Source organism: Cynara cardunculus (genome assembly GCF_001531365.2).
Source record: "Cynara cardunculus var. scolymus isolate 2C chromosome LG 16, CcrdV1, whole genome shotgun sequence".
NCBI classification, from domain to species: Eukaryota; Viridiplantae; Streptophyta; class Magnoliopsida; order Asterales; family Asteraceae; genus Cynara; species Cynara cardunculus.
The window spans coordinates 15,158,696-15,175,609 of NC_037543.1; the positions used below are offsets into that span (position 1 = coordinate 15,158,696).

At 36.5% G+C, this 16,914-nt stretch overlaps 1 protein-coding gene across 3 annotated transcripts; it reads left to right on the forward strand.

Moving 5' to 3' along the window:
* The first annotated feature begins 1,874 nt into the window (after positions 1–1,874).
* On the forward strand, positions 1,875–16,721 carry LOC112529143 (mediator of RNA polymerase II transcription subunit 15a). Of its 3 annotated transcripts, XM_025140222.1 has the most exons (13): positions 1,875–2,213; positions 3,752–3,914; positions 5,340–5,451; positions 5,679–5,799; positions 6,950–7,453; positions 7,523–8,269; positions 9,166–9,236; positions 10,360–10,434; positions 10,789–12,132; positions 12,250–12,594; positions 15,654–15,845; positions 15,925–16,013; positions 16,106–16,721. In XM_025140222.1, the coding sequence occupies exons 2-13, from the start codon at positions 3,790–3,792 to the stop codon at positions 16,311–16,313; spliced, it is 3,933 nt and encodes a 1,310-aa protein (XP_024995990.1). In that variant the 5' UTR covers positions 1,875–2,213; positions 3,752–3,789; the 3' UTR covers positions 16,314–16,721. The 3 variants fall into 3 exon arrangements, with proteins under 3 accessions (XP_024995990.1, XP_024995988.1, XP_024995989.1); XM_025140220.1 differs by having other exon boundaries at positions 6,950–8,269; XM_025140221.1 differs by having other exon boundaries at positions 3,763–3,914; positions 6,950–8,269.
* Positions 16,722–16,914: the final 193 nt, after the last annotated feature.

A 16,914-nucleotide genomic window follows, 5' to 3' on the forward strand; every position in this document is an offset into this window, starting at 1 on the left:
AGTTTAATAATAAAACAATTTATTTTTGGTTTAATATTATAAATTTTATAAAGATAATAATTAAGTATTCTGTTAGAATTTAATGATTATACTAATTATATTTTAGATTTTTTATATTTAAAATGAGATGTTTATCATGTATTTGATTGTGTTTATCTGCAGTTGGTTACACGAATTCAAATATGAGATGAAATCGGATATGGATGAACGAGTTTAAGAGTTTTAGCGAAATGCTTTATAAGATAGTGTGTGTATATATATATATATATATATATATATATATATATATAATGCTATATTATTTTACAAGTTATAGTATATATTAATATGTGAAAGACTGTGTGAGAATGAGAGTTAAGAAGGAAGAGTAAGAAGGGATATAGACCCTTGATCATATTTAATCTCAAACTCACCCATGAATCGTGTTTAATACGATGACTGATCCGATACATCTTGGTACAAATCATCCTAATGTACATCTAAGGATGAAGATAACCTTTTATGTTTCTCATTTTTACTTTCTTTCACACCGGAACCAACCCTGTATTAATACATGTAATTAATATTTAATATTCTATATACATTATAATTTAAAAATTATATATATATATATATATAAACAAATTATATACAAATAGTGTATTATATTATAATATATATATATAATAAAATATAAATATTATTATATATATATGAATAAAATATAGAGTAAATTACATATTTTTGCCCCCATGGTTTTTAAAAAACTGTGAATTTTATTCCTATGGTTTTGAAATTACATTTTTAATTCTTATGATTTTGTAATTTATTTTATTTTTCATTCTGAAGCTAAACACTACTTATAAGTATGAGAAACAAAAATAAAAATAAAATATAAACCATAGAGACGAAAAGAGCAATAAATTTTAAATCTTAGGGATGAAAATAATGACAATGGATTATAAACTATGAAGATGAAAATCATAATTTCAGGAACGAAAATAGAATTTTTCAACAAACCACATGAACTAAAAACATAATTTACTCTAAAATAATTAATTTTAGGGGGTGTTCGGGATTGCTTATTTAAAACAACTTATCCTTTTTTGTAAAAGTGCTTATTAACTTATGTGGTATTAAATCGAAGTTTTGTAAAAAGTGTTTGAATTAGCTTATAGCGGTGTCAAAAAGCAATAAACTGATAAATTATTTTTTAGTGGTAGACAAATTTTGCTTATATATGTAAAATGACCAAAAAAGACAGTCTTTCGTATAATAATATTTTTGATTATTAACTTATTTGATTTTTTAACATGTAATTTTTTTTTCCCATCATTTATAATAATATTTTTGACAAAACTTTATATCAATAAGATTAATAATTAACAAATATTAATAAAACATGGTTAAAATGGTAAACTGATAATAAACAGTTTTTCATAAGTCAGGAATGATTATCTTATAAAAAACTGCTTATTACCGGTTTGACACCTGTATAAGCAGTTTTATTTTTCCTCATTCAAACACCAACATTTAGCTTATCACCGGTACCAGACTGAAATAAGTCAAAAAAACACCTAAAATAAGCAATCCCAAACACCCCCTTAGATTTTGTTATGTTCGGAAGGTAAAATAGTTTTATGTTTTTGTTGGATTAATTTGTTATGTTCCTTCAACTTTGTGAGAAACAAAAAGTTAAAAGGACCAAACCTGCATAAAGTTGATAGTTGAAGGAGAATATTTGTAATTTTCTCCTCAATCCATCCTCGCTAAAATTAGAGATAATAATTGAAGGAACAACTGCAAACCATAAAAAAGTATATATATATATATATATGTCATATATGTGTGTATGCGTGTGTATATATATATAGAGAGAGAGAGAGAGAGAGAATATTTGTAATTGACTCTAAAGTAATCATCGATCCATCTGAATTGTTGAGCGGTGTTCAAAGTTTCATCCCAAAGTCCCATTCTTGCTACCGATCCTTCTCCTTATCACTGTCTCATTGAATGAAGTAGGGATCGTTTTTCATGTCTCCGGCACCGGCGACAATCTCACGGCAGCCTAATGCAACTTGACGCAAATTGGTCAAATTTCGTGCACTCGATCCTTTACTTTTAAATACTTGGGCTTTTATTTTCAGATAGAGAGGGAGAAGCAACGGCTACATCCGATTGATTCTGTGCTCTTGCAACCAAAACCCTAAATCCAAGAATTAGGCATTTGTTTGGTACGTACGCTGTTTCATTGTTGATCCTCTTTTTACACAATCATAGAGAAAACTTAAGCTTACTGCTATCTTACAAGTACTAATTTCTGGTGTTGAGTGTGGTACTAGTATCATTTTCCGGTGAAAGAAATTAAGAATAGCTGCACTTTGTTTTTGAATGTTAAACACAGTTCTCTTCGAAAGCAATATTGATATAAATCTTGTCGTAAATCAAACGTCAATGCTATTCTATTGTACTATTTATATGGCGAAATTTTCTTGGACCAATTAAAACTCCCTATCAATATTGAAGCTGCAAAACCTAAAAAGCATGGCGTCAGTTTTGAAGTTCAAAGCCTAGGAACCACGGAATTTGGAAGTTAATTGGACTAGGTTACCAGGACCAGGTTAATGAGTTTGATATTCTCAAAAGTACTAAAATGTGTGGCATATTGACATACATACATATGTATGTCAATAAAGAAAACTCAAGGAAGTATTATATAAAAGTATTTGAACTCGTCCAAAGTATTTGCTGGGACTTGTATATTTGAACTAGAAAATGGAGACGAAAGATGAGAGAAGAAAAACCATCAAAACCCTAATTACTTGGAGAGCCTCAATGTGAATATATATATTTTTTCGTAATTATATCTATAAGATGTCTAAGTGTTTTAAGCCTTTGTGTCTTTTTCTGGTCATGGAAGCATTTGGAATACTTGAAACCAGAACCGAAAACGTAAAATTGAAAACACTTCAGAAAACCAAGCCAAGCTGTATCTTACTTTTCGCCAGGCTGCACTCAGCCTGAAACGGAGCCTCATCCAGTGCATATCCAGCACTATCCAAGCTCTTCCTGTACATATTGCAGAGACGAGTGACTCTCTAACCCTATCCCTTGTATGGGCGCTTTATACATGGAAACTAACTTTTGGACATCTCGAATCAAATTGTTGCTCTTTTCGTGGAGTAGTTGTCTTTTATACACAAATAAGTCATATGCTGTTACATAACTTTTGGACATCTCGAATCAAATTGTAGCTCTTTCCATGGAGTAGTTGTCTTTTATACATAAGTAAGTCATATGCTGTGACAGCAACATGTTTTCACAATCTTTTTGGTGTCACCTAATCTTAAAAAAAGGGTCAAGTTTTATAAAATAGGCTAAATACGCACTACTTAGTTGTAGATTGCTATATGTTTGCCTGTCAAATTTGATGTCTGGTATGTCAAAAACATTACTTGTTTTGCTAACTTAAACTCAAGTATTGGTGGCTGCTAGATTCAACCACTTTTTTGCCCCCTTGAAACTGTTGTTTTAAATGATTTTTCATGAAGAGTGATTCTTCACTATGATGATCATTGGTACCATGCAAGTATGTGGTATTTATAGGTTTTAATGCTTTGTAACGAGTTATCTTTTGGGAGTAAACCTGATGTAAGGAATGATTGATTGCGTTATGACTATATGTCTTTCTAAGTTGAGGTTAAGGATGGGAAGGAACTTTCTTCTCTTAAAAGCTCTCTCTTATTATTATTTCTTACTGTCACAAATGTAGTTCTACTTTAGGATTGGAAGTCAGTCAACAAATAGGAGATGGATACGAGTAATTGGAGGCCTACACAGGGTGGAAGTGCCGGTGGTGGTGACTCCTCTATGGAATCTGCTGATTGGAGGTCTCAACTGCAAGCAGATTCACGGCAAAGGATCGTGAACAAGATGTATGTATTTATGTTCATAAAGTTATCATTTTTATATGCTTTAAAATTTGGTTATGTTATGATAACCTGCCTAGAATCTTACTTTAACGACAATGATGATAACTGTTGGGATTTTATTGTTGACTCTGTAGCCTTATGTGAAAAAAATAAAGTCTCCATATTTAAACTCACAAGTGCTAATTGTTAACCGTCTGAAGTGCCAAACTGCCAATATGAACTGGGATTGCTGAAATATATGAATTAATGCATTTTGTGGCTCCATCAGTCTTTTTCTGCTGATGTTAGTTCATCTTATATACTGGGCCATCAAGACATTCGTAATGTGTGCTTTCTCTTTAGGAATTATGAGCAAGCGAAGCACAGTAATGTTGATTCTTCTACTTTTGTTTATTCGTCTAGTTCAAGTGATAATGTTAAGCTTCTGATTGCTAACAGTAACTGGGAATGCTGAAATGGATGGATTAGTGCATTCCGTGGCTCTATTAGTTTTCTTCTAATTGTGCTGATTCATCTTGTATACTGGATCGTCATGACATTCATAATTTGTGATTTCTCTTCAGGAATTATGACCACACAAATAATGTGTCAAAATAGTACACTGTAGAGTTCTAGGGGCTAAAGACGTGATGAGTGAGTTAAGTTAGCTGTCTATTGTTGAGGAAATAAGATGTACATATTGCTTAAACGCTGTGCTATTTCATGGGTGGCCTCATTGACTAGTTTGCTGAGGTGAGGGTGCACACTAAGGTGCTTTATTCTAATTTTGTTGGAGAGGTTTGGATTTGCGATAGCATATCCGAAGTTAATTGTGTGGAAGGTTCTAATGCAGATGTAAAGGGATAAGCTACATTGAATGGGTGCTAGATTTTGTATGCTCTTGTGTTCTTTATTTGGAAAGTCAATGTTGTTTTAGGCTCGGAAAGTCTGCTTAGTTTTTTTTATATAGGAGGTTGAATATGAAATGTTAGTGACAGCTTCACTGGCATCTAAAGTTCCTTATGCTGTACCTGCTTGGATCATGGCGAGTACTTATGCAAGTTCCAATGGTTAATTTGAACCGAACGCCCTGTTAGATTGAACTTAAAACCTCAAGCATAGTATGTGTCCAGTGAACCTCTGTGAACCCTTATTTCCTTAGTCAGCATAACATGTGGGTTTGGTGCAGGAAGTTCTAAATTCCTGTTTCGCACCTAGTTGTATGCTTCAAGTTCTCAGTATGAGGGATTCTGTTTGTTTTCCTTTTTGAACTCAATTCTCCTTTTTTGCTTCTTTTGTATTGCACAAAAGAAACATTTGTTATGTTCTGAAAGTATACCGTTTGATTTTGCTGGTTCCCCACATTTTGATTTGCAAAATCATGCATTCTACCCAAAATATCTGCTATATAGCTACATTATATGACCAACACATGTTGATCTTTCGCAGAATGGATACCTTGAAGAGGCATCTACCGTTCTCTGGACATGAGGGGCTACAGGAACTTAAGAAAATAGCTGTGCGGTTCGAAGAGAAGATTTATACTGCTGCAACAAGCCAGGTTTGTTGTGTGGTCTAGTTGCTGATGTTGTTCTATGTTTGTGTTCCTTATATTATATAAATATTTTTGTAGTTTTGCTTTCGTTTTTCTGGAATGAAGATTTTGCAGAAGTCTTCATATCCAAATGAGCTGAGTACTTCGAAAATAGAACAAGAAAGTGATATCATGTTTGTCAAATGCTGTATGGTACTTTGGGACCTAAATCCTTTCATTTATTTGGTTTGCAGTCTGACTATCTGCGAAAGATATCCTTGAAGATGTTGACTATGGAAACTAGATCACAAAATTCCATGTCAGATGCAATTCAGTCAAACTCTGCTGCTAATAGTGTAAACCCCTCAGATCCAGGTATTTCATAATACACTATTGTTCAATTTGTTCTATAGATATGATTTATGTAGGAATAAGCTGTGAAAGTGTTCTTATAATGCAAGCAGCATGTGAGTTTATTTCCAATACTTTGTTTTTCTCTTTGTGATTGTTTTATGAACTTCTTTGCTGCATAGTTTGTATTCCTTATTTCCTTTGAAACTTCCTTCTTAGCTGTATGGTTTGTATGCTTATTTAGGCATCAAGGGATTTACTGGCTTTACAGTGCCTTGTTCACGGCTTGAGTGGTTTTTCAGCTTCAAATTACTAATTTTTAATTCCTGAAGTTCATGTTACAATTAATCATCTGTTTAAGAAGTGAGATTGTGACCATGCCATTGTATAAGTCGTAAATGGTGGATGGTGGCTTGTCCCTGATTGAAGAGGGGGGGGGGGGGAGGTAATTATGTCTTAGATTCAGAAAGGGGAAAATAGATTGTTCAGGCTTGTGAAGAATGATTAAGAATGTGATCACAGTCTATTTATGAACCTATTTCATATAAAATTGGTCTTCTAACATATGACTTCAAGCTCGGTTGTGATAAGTTAATCTGACTTGAGTTCGTATTCTTCAGGTCAGCATTAGTTCTGATCGAATAGAACCTTAAGTGGGTATGCATGCTCCCTTACAGTCATGTAGAACATCCTGAAGGTCATCAATTTTTTTGTGTTACAAAATTAGAAAAAAATGCAAAAGTAAGGCTTCTAGCTGATACTAAGTAGGTGTACCTCCAATTTTGATATTGGGAAAGTTTTTTGCAGTCAACCCTCCCCAGAAAACATATGCACATCATGCATTATTTTCTCTGAAGGGATTTACCGATTTTAAGATCTTAGATTTTCTATTTATGTTTGTGTTGGCAGTATTCGTATAACTTACACCCAACACTTTTATTTGGTTCTCATGCTGTTGGCCCGTGTATAAACCGTACAATTTTTTTTTTGCTTCAAGTGAAAATTGTATGCTTTTCTGACTACTTGAAACTTCTGAATGTTCTGTCAGGAACAAATCCTTAGATTCAACTTCACTTCCTATTTGCCTAGAATTGTATTTTCGGTATATGATTTCCTTTCCTCATCATATATTTTACTAGAATTTTCCCTATTCTTTGATTGTCCCAATGCATAGGGTCTCAGGTCATGCAGCAAGTGAACAACCAAGGGCAACCCCTTCCTATTTCTGTGCCCTCTAACCATCCTCAACCAGGGCAACAAATGTTGTCACAGAGCATTCACAATAACATTAGTTCAACTGGAATGCAAGGTTCTTCTAGTTTATCATCTGCACTACCACCTGGTAGTGGCTTACCACAATCTACTATGGCAAATGGTGCTGGCCAAAATTCTAGCTTGCAGAACATTCAAAACATGTCTGGGGTTCAACAAAATTCTGTAGGAAATACAATGGGGTCAGGAGTGCCTCCAAATAATTTTGCAAATCAAAGGCAGATACCAGGAAGGCAACAACTTGCTCCCCAACAGCAGCAGCAACAATCTCAAAACAACCATTATCTTTATCAGCAGCAGTTGCATCAAATTGCAAAACAGAAGCTACAGCATAGCAATATCACACCCTCGATGCAGTCACACATTCAACAACAGCAGCAGCAGCAACAGAACTTGCTACAGCCAGGTCATTTGCAATCATCTCAACAATCTGCTATGCAACCCACAATGATGCAGACATCTTCTCTCTCTACAGCTGTTCAAAATCAGCAGCCTGTTGTACCACAATCATCACAACCTYTGATTCAGCACCATCAACAATCAGTCCTAAGACAACAAAGACAGCAGCAACAAGCTCCTATTGCTCACCAGCAGCAAGTACAACCATCACAGGCGCAGCAACAGCAGACTCAGTCACAGCCAAATTCAATGGGACAACAGGCAAATGCTACAAACATGCAACAGAACCAGCTCATTGGACAACAAAATAGTTATTCTGACATGCAGCAGCAAAGGTTGCTAGGCCAGCAAAATAAGCTTTCAAGCGTACAGCAGCCGCAGCAACACTTAATTGGTCAACATAACAATCTTTCTAGTATGCAACAGCAACATATGGTCTCTCAAACTGGTGGTGGATCAGTGCAGCAGCAGCAGTTGCTCGGAACTCAATCTGGTAACTCCAGCATGCAGACTAATCAACATCCAGCGCACATGCTACAATCGAAGATTCCAATTCAACAACAGAATCAGCAGAGCTCAGCTACTTTGTTGCCAACACAAGTTCAACAATCACAACCACAACTACAGCAGCAGGTGATGTCACATATACAATCACAGTCAGGTCAGTTGCAGCAGCAGGTAGGCATGCAACAACAGCCAAATCTGCTGCAACGGGATATGCAACAAAGGCTTCCGACATCAGGTGGCTTTCAGCAGCAAAACGTAATTGATCAGCAGAAACAGCTATTCCAACAACAAAGACCTATGCCAGAGGCTTCATCAAGTAAGGTTTCTATTAGTCATGTTTGTTTTCAAATATGTTCATTTGACAACTCTGTTCTTATAGGAACTTGGTACTCATTTCATTTGACAACTCTGTTCTTATAAGAACTTGGTACTCATCAAGTATTCAAGTGTTTGTCTATCTCGTGTTTATGTTTGTTGGTAATTACTTAACAGTGTCCTTGTATTTTCTAGCTAATGACCAAAAGTTTTACAGATGCCCACGTTTTTTTGGCACTAGCTGTTCAAGATAGGGCTCTTAATATACATGCAATGGTGTTGCATAGCTTTGAATTTAGCACTTGAAAATTCGAACTTTGTAGAAAAGAACTTCTCTGATATGGGGGTTACATGGACTATTTACAGATGCTTATCCCTTCATCCCTTGTATGCTTTCCTGTCTGTCCATGTTGCACAATACCATTTTGCCTTCCGATTTACATGAGGTCAATCTTCAATGATCCATCCTGCCATATTATTTCACAATGCCAAGTAAAGCATATGAAAATTGTGATGTCTTCGCTAGATTTTCAACCTTAGAAATATTTTCTCTGGGAATTTGAAGTACATGACTGTGAACACGTGAATATAGATATATAGATATATAGACATAATACATATATGTGTGTGGGGTCAGGTTCGGGGGAAAACCGGAGAAAATGAAAAATTGAGGAACGCTCTGATAACCGTCCATCTGGACCATATGTACAGGTGCATACAAGTAATTTGTAAACAAAAGTGGGTAAATACTGGTGCAGGTTTGTAGTTGTTGCTGGTGATAACCTTGATTATGCATGTAGTTTTCACATGTATTTGTACTTTTAACACTAATGTCATATGTTCCTTTTGGGGAGATTTCGCTGAGCTAATGCGGTGCAACTTTTAACTCTTCTGTAGCATCATTAGATTCCACAGCTCAGACAGGCAATCCAAATGGCGGAGATTGGCAAGAGGAAGTGTATCAAAAGGTGCTGTATATGAAATTACGTATTTTCCCATTGAAGCACCTGACTCCACAGTTTGCTTTCATGACTGTTGTACTAACGGAGTTTAGTTTTGCTTTTCTTTGCACTGGATTCAAAACATAGAATCTCTATGAGTAAGCACATCATTACTAATGATAAAATACCAATAAAATGTGAAGAATGTGTCTGATTATGTTTTCAGGCTGAATAATAGTAGTAGTAATTAAAATATTTCCATCTTTCAGAATGACTACCTGGTGCTTTATAGTTTCTCTTTATAATATTATACTCCCTCTATCCCAAAATAAATGTCCACATGAAAATGGCACAAAGTCGTAGGAATGTGTAATTATATACTTTTTAGTCAACTAAATGACACTTTTACCCTTAATAATAGAGAGAGATTTTTTTCATTTCACAATTAAGGGTAGAATGGGAAAATTGACACTTACTTTTGAAAATGGACACTTATTTTAGGACAAACTAAAATAGAAATGTGGACACTTATTTTGGGATGGAGGGAGTATAACTCACCATAACTTTTTTTCTTTCTATATTTAGTATTTTTCTCCTTAATTCTAGCACTTATTTGCTGAGGATTGTTTCCTTCTGATTACAAGTAGTCAGACTTTTAATGTCCGACCATTACTTGAAATTTTGAAGTATTAGCACAATTGCTTAACCATCTTTGAAGATTGCTCTTGTTTTGACCAGGCATGGCCATTTTCACTTGTGTTCTGAATGGATTCCCTTTCTTGTATTGTTTGTGATTGCTTTTACATGGTCTGCTGGTGAACTTGTGGCTATGTTGCTTTGTTTGATATTTCTGCGTCTTTAGTAGATGAAACTTGATTACTTTTCAGTCATGGCATTTGCTAGGTGATAGAGGCTAACGTTTATTATATATGTAGAAATTTTTCTTGTTACCATGCTACTGTCTCCATTCTCTTGTTTATACAATCTTTATGCAATTTAATTCTGTCCCATTTTCTAATAGTGTTGATGTTATGATAAGCAACTAAAGTGAATGTATTTCTGATATACTTTCTATTGACTTGTGAGTGGGAGTATAAATCGTTTCTCATTATAGGCTTGAGAACCTGAAGTTATTTTTTTCTGATTACAGATAAAAGCTATGAAGGATCTGTATCTACTAGATTTGCATGACATGCACCAGAAAATCCTCGGAAAGTTGCAGCAGGTAAGTTAGTGGCTTGTATACATGTATTTAATGTTTTGCACCCCCGTTGTGCTTTTCACTTGTTAAGGGGACTAAGCTGGGTCTCAGAGGTCCTTGATGAGTTGAAATACAAAGAATAAAAGTGATTAGCATCATTCCAGAACTGTGTTCGGTTCTGTATCCCCCTCATTTCTGCTTGATGATGATGATAAACAGTTTTGATTGGGCTCTTTTATGGAAATCAGATGAAAATTGGAATTCTTTTTAGTTTAAAAACATGTGGATTCAAATTAAATATAATTTGTTGCATTGCAAAAGTTTAGTGCCAATGGCACTCGTCCATTTCTCAATTTAACGGAAGCCTTTCTTGTCCAGCACGATTCTCTTCCTCAGCAACCAAAGAATGAGCAACTTGAGAAGCTGAAAGTATTTAAAAATATGTTGGAGCGTTTCATGGCGTTCTTACAAATCCCTAAGCACAATATATTGGCTAATTATAAAGACAAGCTGGGTACTTATGAGAAGCAGATTGTAAATGTCATTAACTCAAATAGGCGGAAACCTGCAGCCACACAGCAGCAAACACAAACACTACCTCCGTCTCACCTGCCTTCTGTGCAGCAATCACAACAGACGCATTCACAATTGACACAAGTGCAACCACATGAAAATCAGATGAATTCCCAAATGCAAACGGTGAATTTACAGGGTTCTATGGCAGCAATGCAACAGAATAATATGGGGAGTTTGCAGCAAAATTCAGTCTCTTCTGTATCAGGAGCTTCAAATGCTCAACAGAACATGATGAGTTCCATACAGCCTAATTCTAATCTCGATTCAGGACAGAATAGTACAATGAACTCATTGCAGCAGGTCAGTGGTGGTTCCCTACAACAAAATGCAGTGAGTGGTCCTCAACAAGGAAACATAAATCCATTGTCATCTCATAGTGGGATGGGTACGCTACAGCAAAACTCTACTATGCTTCAACACCAGCATATAAAACAGCAGGAACAGCTTCTTCAGAACCAGCAACTGAAGCAATTTCAACAGCGCCAAATGCAGCAACAATATCTGCATAAACAGCTGCACCAGCAGCAGCAGCAGCAGCAGCAATTTCATCAGCAAACAAAGCAGCAGCAACAAAGTGGGCCGTTGCAAGGAAACCAACTATCTCAGCTTCATCAGATAAATGATGGCAGTGACTTGAAACTTAGACAGCAGATGACTATGAAGTCGGGTGCTTTTCAGCAACATCATGCAGCAGCCCAGCGTTCAGCTTATCACCAACAATTGAAATCAGGTGCTCCGTTTTCACCTCAACTCCTCCCAGCTGCATCTCCACAAATGTCACAGCATCCATCTCCACAGATTGACCAGCAAAACCTGTTCAACTCCCTCACTAAACCTGGTACACCTTTGCAGTCTGCAAATTCACCATTTGCTGTACCTTCTCCTGCAACTCCCTCTGCTTCTCCTATCCCAGGGGAGTTAATGAGTGGTGTTTCATCACTGTCTAATGGTGGGAACCTTGGACATCAACAACCAACTGCTGCAGTCTTACCTTCTCAATCTCTTGCTATTGGCACACCCGGGATATCGGCCTCGCCTTTACTCGCAGAGTTCACTAGTCCAGATGGAAACCATGGTGTTGTGGCATCAATTGGATCCGGAAAGTCGAGTGTTACAGAACAGCCTCTAGATCGCTTACTCAAAGTGGTCAGTTTGTAAACTGCATTAGTATATGAAATAAGACGAACCCTTTAGGGAGTGTTTTAGATGTCTTTCTCATAAAGTTAAACTGTATGACTAACATCTAGTAATTCTTTTTTGTAGGTAAAGTCGATTTCACCAAAAGCTTTGAGTGCCTCAGTTAGTGACATTGGTTCAGTTGTCAGTATGATTGATAGGATAGCAGGATCAGCACCAGGTAATGGATCGCGGGCTGCCGTTGGTGAGGACTTGGTTGCCATGACAAAATGTCGTCTTCAGGCTAGAACGTTTGTCACTCAAGATGGAAACAACGGAACAAGGAAGATGAAACGCTTTACGAGTGCAATGCCATTAAATGTTGTATCATCTGTTGGTAGCGTGAATGATAGTTTCAAGCAATTGAATTGTGCTGGGACTTCAGAGCTGGATTCAACTGCATCTTCTACAATCAAAAGGCCCCGGATTGAGGTACTATCATTTCAACAGTGCATGTTATCTCAATTTTCTGCTTGATAGATGGAAAAGCGAGAAATGAACCAGGCTGTAGAGAAATGAAGTTATTAGTGGAACATTTCTCAAAGGCTTGATCCAAATCATTTGTTTGATTAAGATATCTTGAATGTTTGAGTGAGAAGAGGGCCATACATACTTGTTAATGGGCGGTCACATAAGGCAAAAAGTTCTTTTCAGGCCCTGATGTTGGTTAATAGTTATTTCACGTAGGTAAAACTTCATTTGTGATTTCATTAGTCATAGTAAAGCTAGCCTCCAAGTTCTATGGAATGATTAGATTTAGCCAACAGGGAGTGAGCCTTGGAGCAACTGATGAGCTTATTCCTTTGTGACTGAAGTCTCAAGGGTTATGGGTTTGAGTCATGGAATCAACTTCTTTGTACAATACAATGGTGCAAGGTGTATCAAGAGTTCCGTCTCCAAGCCTCAAAATCCCATGTAATCTTAGTTTTTTGCATTGTCCTGCATCAAGTTTTAATCAGTGTTCCAGATAGAATGGGCGCTCACCCACTGTGTATTTTCACCAAAGGATCCATGCACCTAGTAAAAGTGTTGGCTTTAAGATTGAATTTCCAATTTGGAAAATTATAATAAAATCCCTTCATACAGGCACATGGGATACCATTAGAGTTGTATTGTGAAGTTCTTACTTGACTTGTGAGGTGCCATGGGATTTGGCTGAGAACATTTCATTAGAAAGAAGCTTGGGGACTGTATCAGGAAATATATTTTCTTTTAACTGTTTTTCTTTACTAAGCTGACCAAATGATAATCCTAGATGGTTTACTAGTGTTAAGAGGGATTTATCTAGTTGTTTGTATTGCACCAACTGTAAAATGTTAATTACCAAACTTGGACTCTGTTAAGACATGCTTAGTATTTAAAATGTGATCCCAATCATGACTCTGGAGTTGGTAGAACATCAAATAAGTGCTCCATATGGTTCTCCATTTGAACATGAGGAATCACATCACTAATATTTTGATTCTTGAGCCCTATTTCAGTTTTTAGCAAAATAATTTAATATGTCCGCATATCTTGATTGGACTTCTGCAGAGAGTTCTTGTTGAACATTGTATGTTCTCTTTTCATTCTATGCAACCTAATATCTGCATAGCATATGCAAAATACGATTTTCTGAGAGATTGCTAAAAAACAAAAACTGTTCTTTTTATGAACCGCATTGATTGAACAATTGAAATAGAAACCAAGTGATAAGGACAGTGTAAGATGCTTCATTTAACAAGGAAAACCAACAAACTAGCATTCGAGAGGCTAGGACTCTCCCGTATAAAATCCACTAATTTTTTGCATGCCTCTCTTACAGACAGACCCACTAATTTATACTACCAGCATCCTAGGATTATTCTAGATTATTGTATAAGGTACTGATGGGCTTGGGCTTAGATCAGTGCATAACAGTCCTCTTTTTTGGCCCCATCTTCATTTCAAGAGAGAAACCCTGAAAATTATCATGTTGCATGTCCATGCAAACTAAAATATTACAATTTGCACATGAATACATTATCTACTCCCAAGTAAGTGTCATCAAATTCTTCGAACCTAGGGCATAGGATGATAACCCAAGTATGGAATCCATCCTCTAGAAGTTCATATGGGCGTAGGGTTCACAAGGAAAGTAGGGTTATATCCTTGACATCCTCATTTTCAGGCAGTCTCATTGATTAAAGACACCACATTTTTTGCTTAAAGATATAGGACACGGAATGGAATTTACAACAATCTTAGAGGAACTTTTTATCCATTTTCCTTTTATGAATCGCCGTTGAATTTATGCTGAAACCCGGGAGCCATTTCGTCAATCTATCTGCTTTATAACTAGTACGACCTCTATACAAAAGATAGTGCCCATATTTCACTTTCTAGTGCCAAATGGGTTACTCCTTTAAATTCAGAAATTAGCTAGAACTGTAATTAGTTAGAATTCTTTTGGTTATAGATCTTAAAATGGCTATTATAAACCACAAGGGTGGTGCCTGATTGGTTTGAGCTTGGCTCCAAAGGTCAAAAGTACCAAGAGGTCCCAGGTTCAAATGCAAGGATGAATAAAAATCCCCTTGTGGTCACGGAGGTTCAAATGCGGTGAATCCGGGCTATTTGCAAAGCAGGTGGTTGACCTGGGATTAGTCGGCTCGCATAGCAGGTTGGATATCCAGGTTAATAAAAAAATGGCTATTATATTAAACTACATCGTGTTGTACTTGAAAGATATTTTGAATCTAAAAAGCAAAATGCATTATGTGAAGTTTGAACTTGATAATGTTTGAATTTTCAATTGAAATGGTAAACTCTCTTCCGGAGGCAGAGAAAGTATTTTCTAACAATTTTCAGTGTATCTTTTTTAATATATTACTAATACCGATTACTAGCCAACTAACTTGTTCCCACTGACCTATTAATCAATGCATCCCATTACGTTTCTTAAAAAGTAACTTGGTATGAAATGCATTTCTAACTATGACTCCTTGAGTTTTTCCTTCTCTCTTGAAGGAATCGACAGAAAACCATAGAGATGCAAATGTAGGATAAAGATAGGGAGAGAAATAGGGTTCAAATAGATGCATGTGGACTATATGGATATTTTATGTCCAGTAGGAACTTGAAGGTAAAAGGTTACAGTATGTTGTTGGAAATGAATCTTAGTCATGAACTTTTTCCCGATGGTGTGGCAAGGCAACACTCTTTGGGTAGAGAATCTCTAGCCTTGAAGTTAATATAGAGCTGCTTAAGGCCCGGGCCTTGCTAGCCCGTTCTTGGTAAACCCAAAAAAGCCTGTGTTTTCTGGGCCCGTGGGTCTGGTCTGGGCTTTGGGGTTGGAAGAAGGCCCGATTTGGCTTTAAGGCGGGGTCTAGGCCTAGGCTCGGGCTTATTAGGGCCAGGCCTTGGGCTTTTTTGTGCATCTCTTGGCACATGTGTGCTTGGTACAAGGACAGAATTTTGCATTGAGAAGAGTTGTGCTAACTTGAATTAAAATGTTGCATCTCGTGTTGCAGACTAATCATGCCCTGTTGGAAGAAATAAAGGAGATAAATCAGGGACTCATAGATACTGTTGTAGATATTAGCGAGGAAGATAATGATCCGGCTGCAGCTTCCGAGGGTGGTGATGGAACCGTTGTTAAATGCTCGTTTTGTGCTGTAGCTCTTGGTCCAAACTTGAAGTCACAATATGCTTCAGCGCAAATGGTGAGGTTTAACTGGACATATCTTATGTTGGTTTTATGCTATGTATATGCAAATTAATTCTATTTTTTCTTCAATGCAGTCACCTATTCAACCATTACGATTGCTTGTTCCTGCAAATTATCCAAATTGTTCCCCAATACTCTTGGATAAGTTTCCTATTGAAGTCAGGTATTTGAAATAATTTCTCCGATTTTGATCTTTGTAAAGCATGTTTCATTTCTCGCACACATTTTCACGAATTGAGGGTTTTGGAATGACAGCAAGGAGTACGAAGATCTATCGGTAAAGACCAAGTCAAGGTTCAGTATCTCTTTGAGAAGCCTTTCACAGCCGATGTCGCTTAAAGAAATTGCAAGAACGTGGGATGTGTGTGCTCGTGCGGTTATATCGGAGTATGCTCAGCAAAGTGGTGGTGGTACCTTCAGCTCTAAATACGGTGTCTGGGAGAACTGCTTAAGTGCTGCATAGTCTTGTTTCTCTTCTTCCTTCTTCGAGACTAAACAAAAGTATTGTTACCCAACCATCCTCCATGCTTTCATTGTACGATATCACCATCACCATCACCATCACCATCATCATCATCATCATCATCACCATCACCATCACCATCACTATCACCATCATCATCATCATCATCATCATCACCATCACCATCATCATCATCATCATCACCACCATCATCATCACCATCATCACCATCATCAACATCATAGGTATACATGATAAATAGTTATGTTCCAGAATTTTATCTTGTCGTAAGAAATGCGATACTTCTTTTGGGAAATTTTCATGTTAAGATTGGTTGTAATCTTGTATGGTTGTTGCAACATTTTAATGAAGTTTAAAGGTAACAAGTTTGGCTTTTTGTATTGAATTTGTTTTCCCCAGATCTGTTTTGTAGATTGCATTGGAGCATAGAGATATGATAGAAGATGGAACAGGCTTCTGAACAAAAACTGTGACCTGATTAATACATGTTAAATGTTATCTTCATAAACTTCATCTTCTACATCAAATGGAACATCATATTGTTTTCAGCTTTAAGCTACAGTGCTAGTAAGAGGCCGTT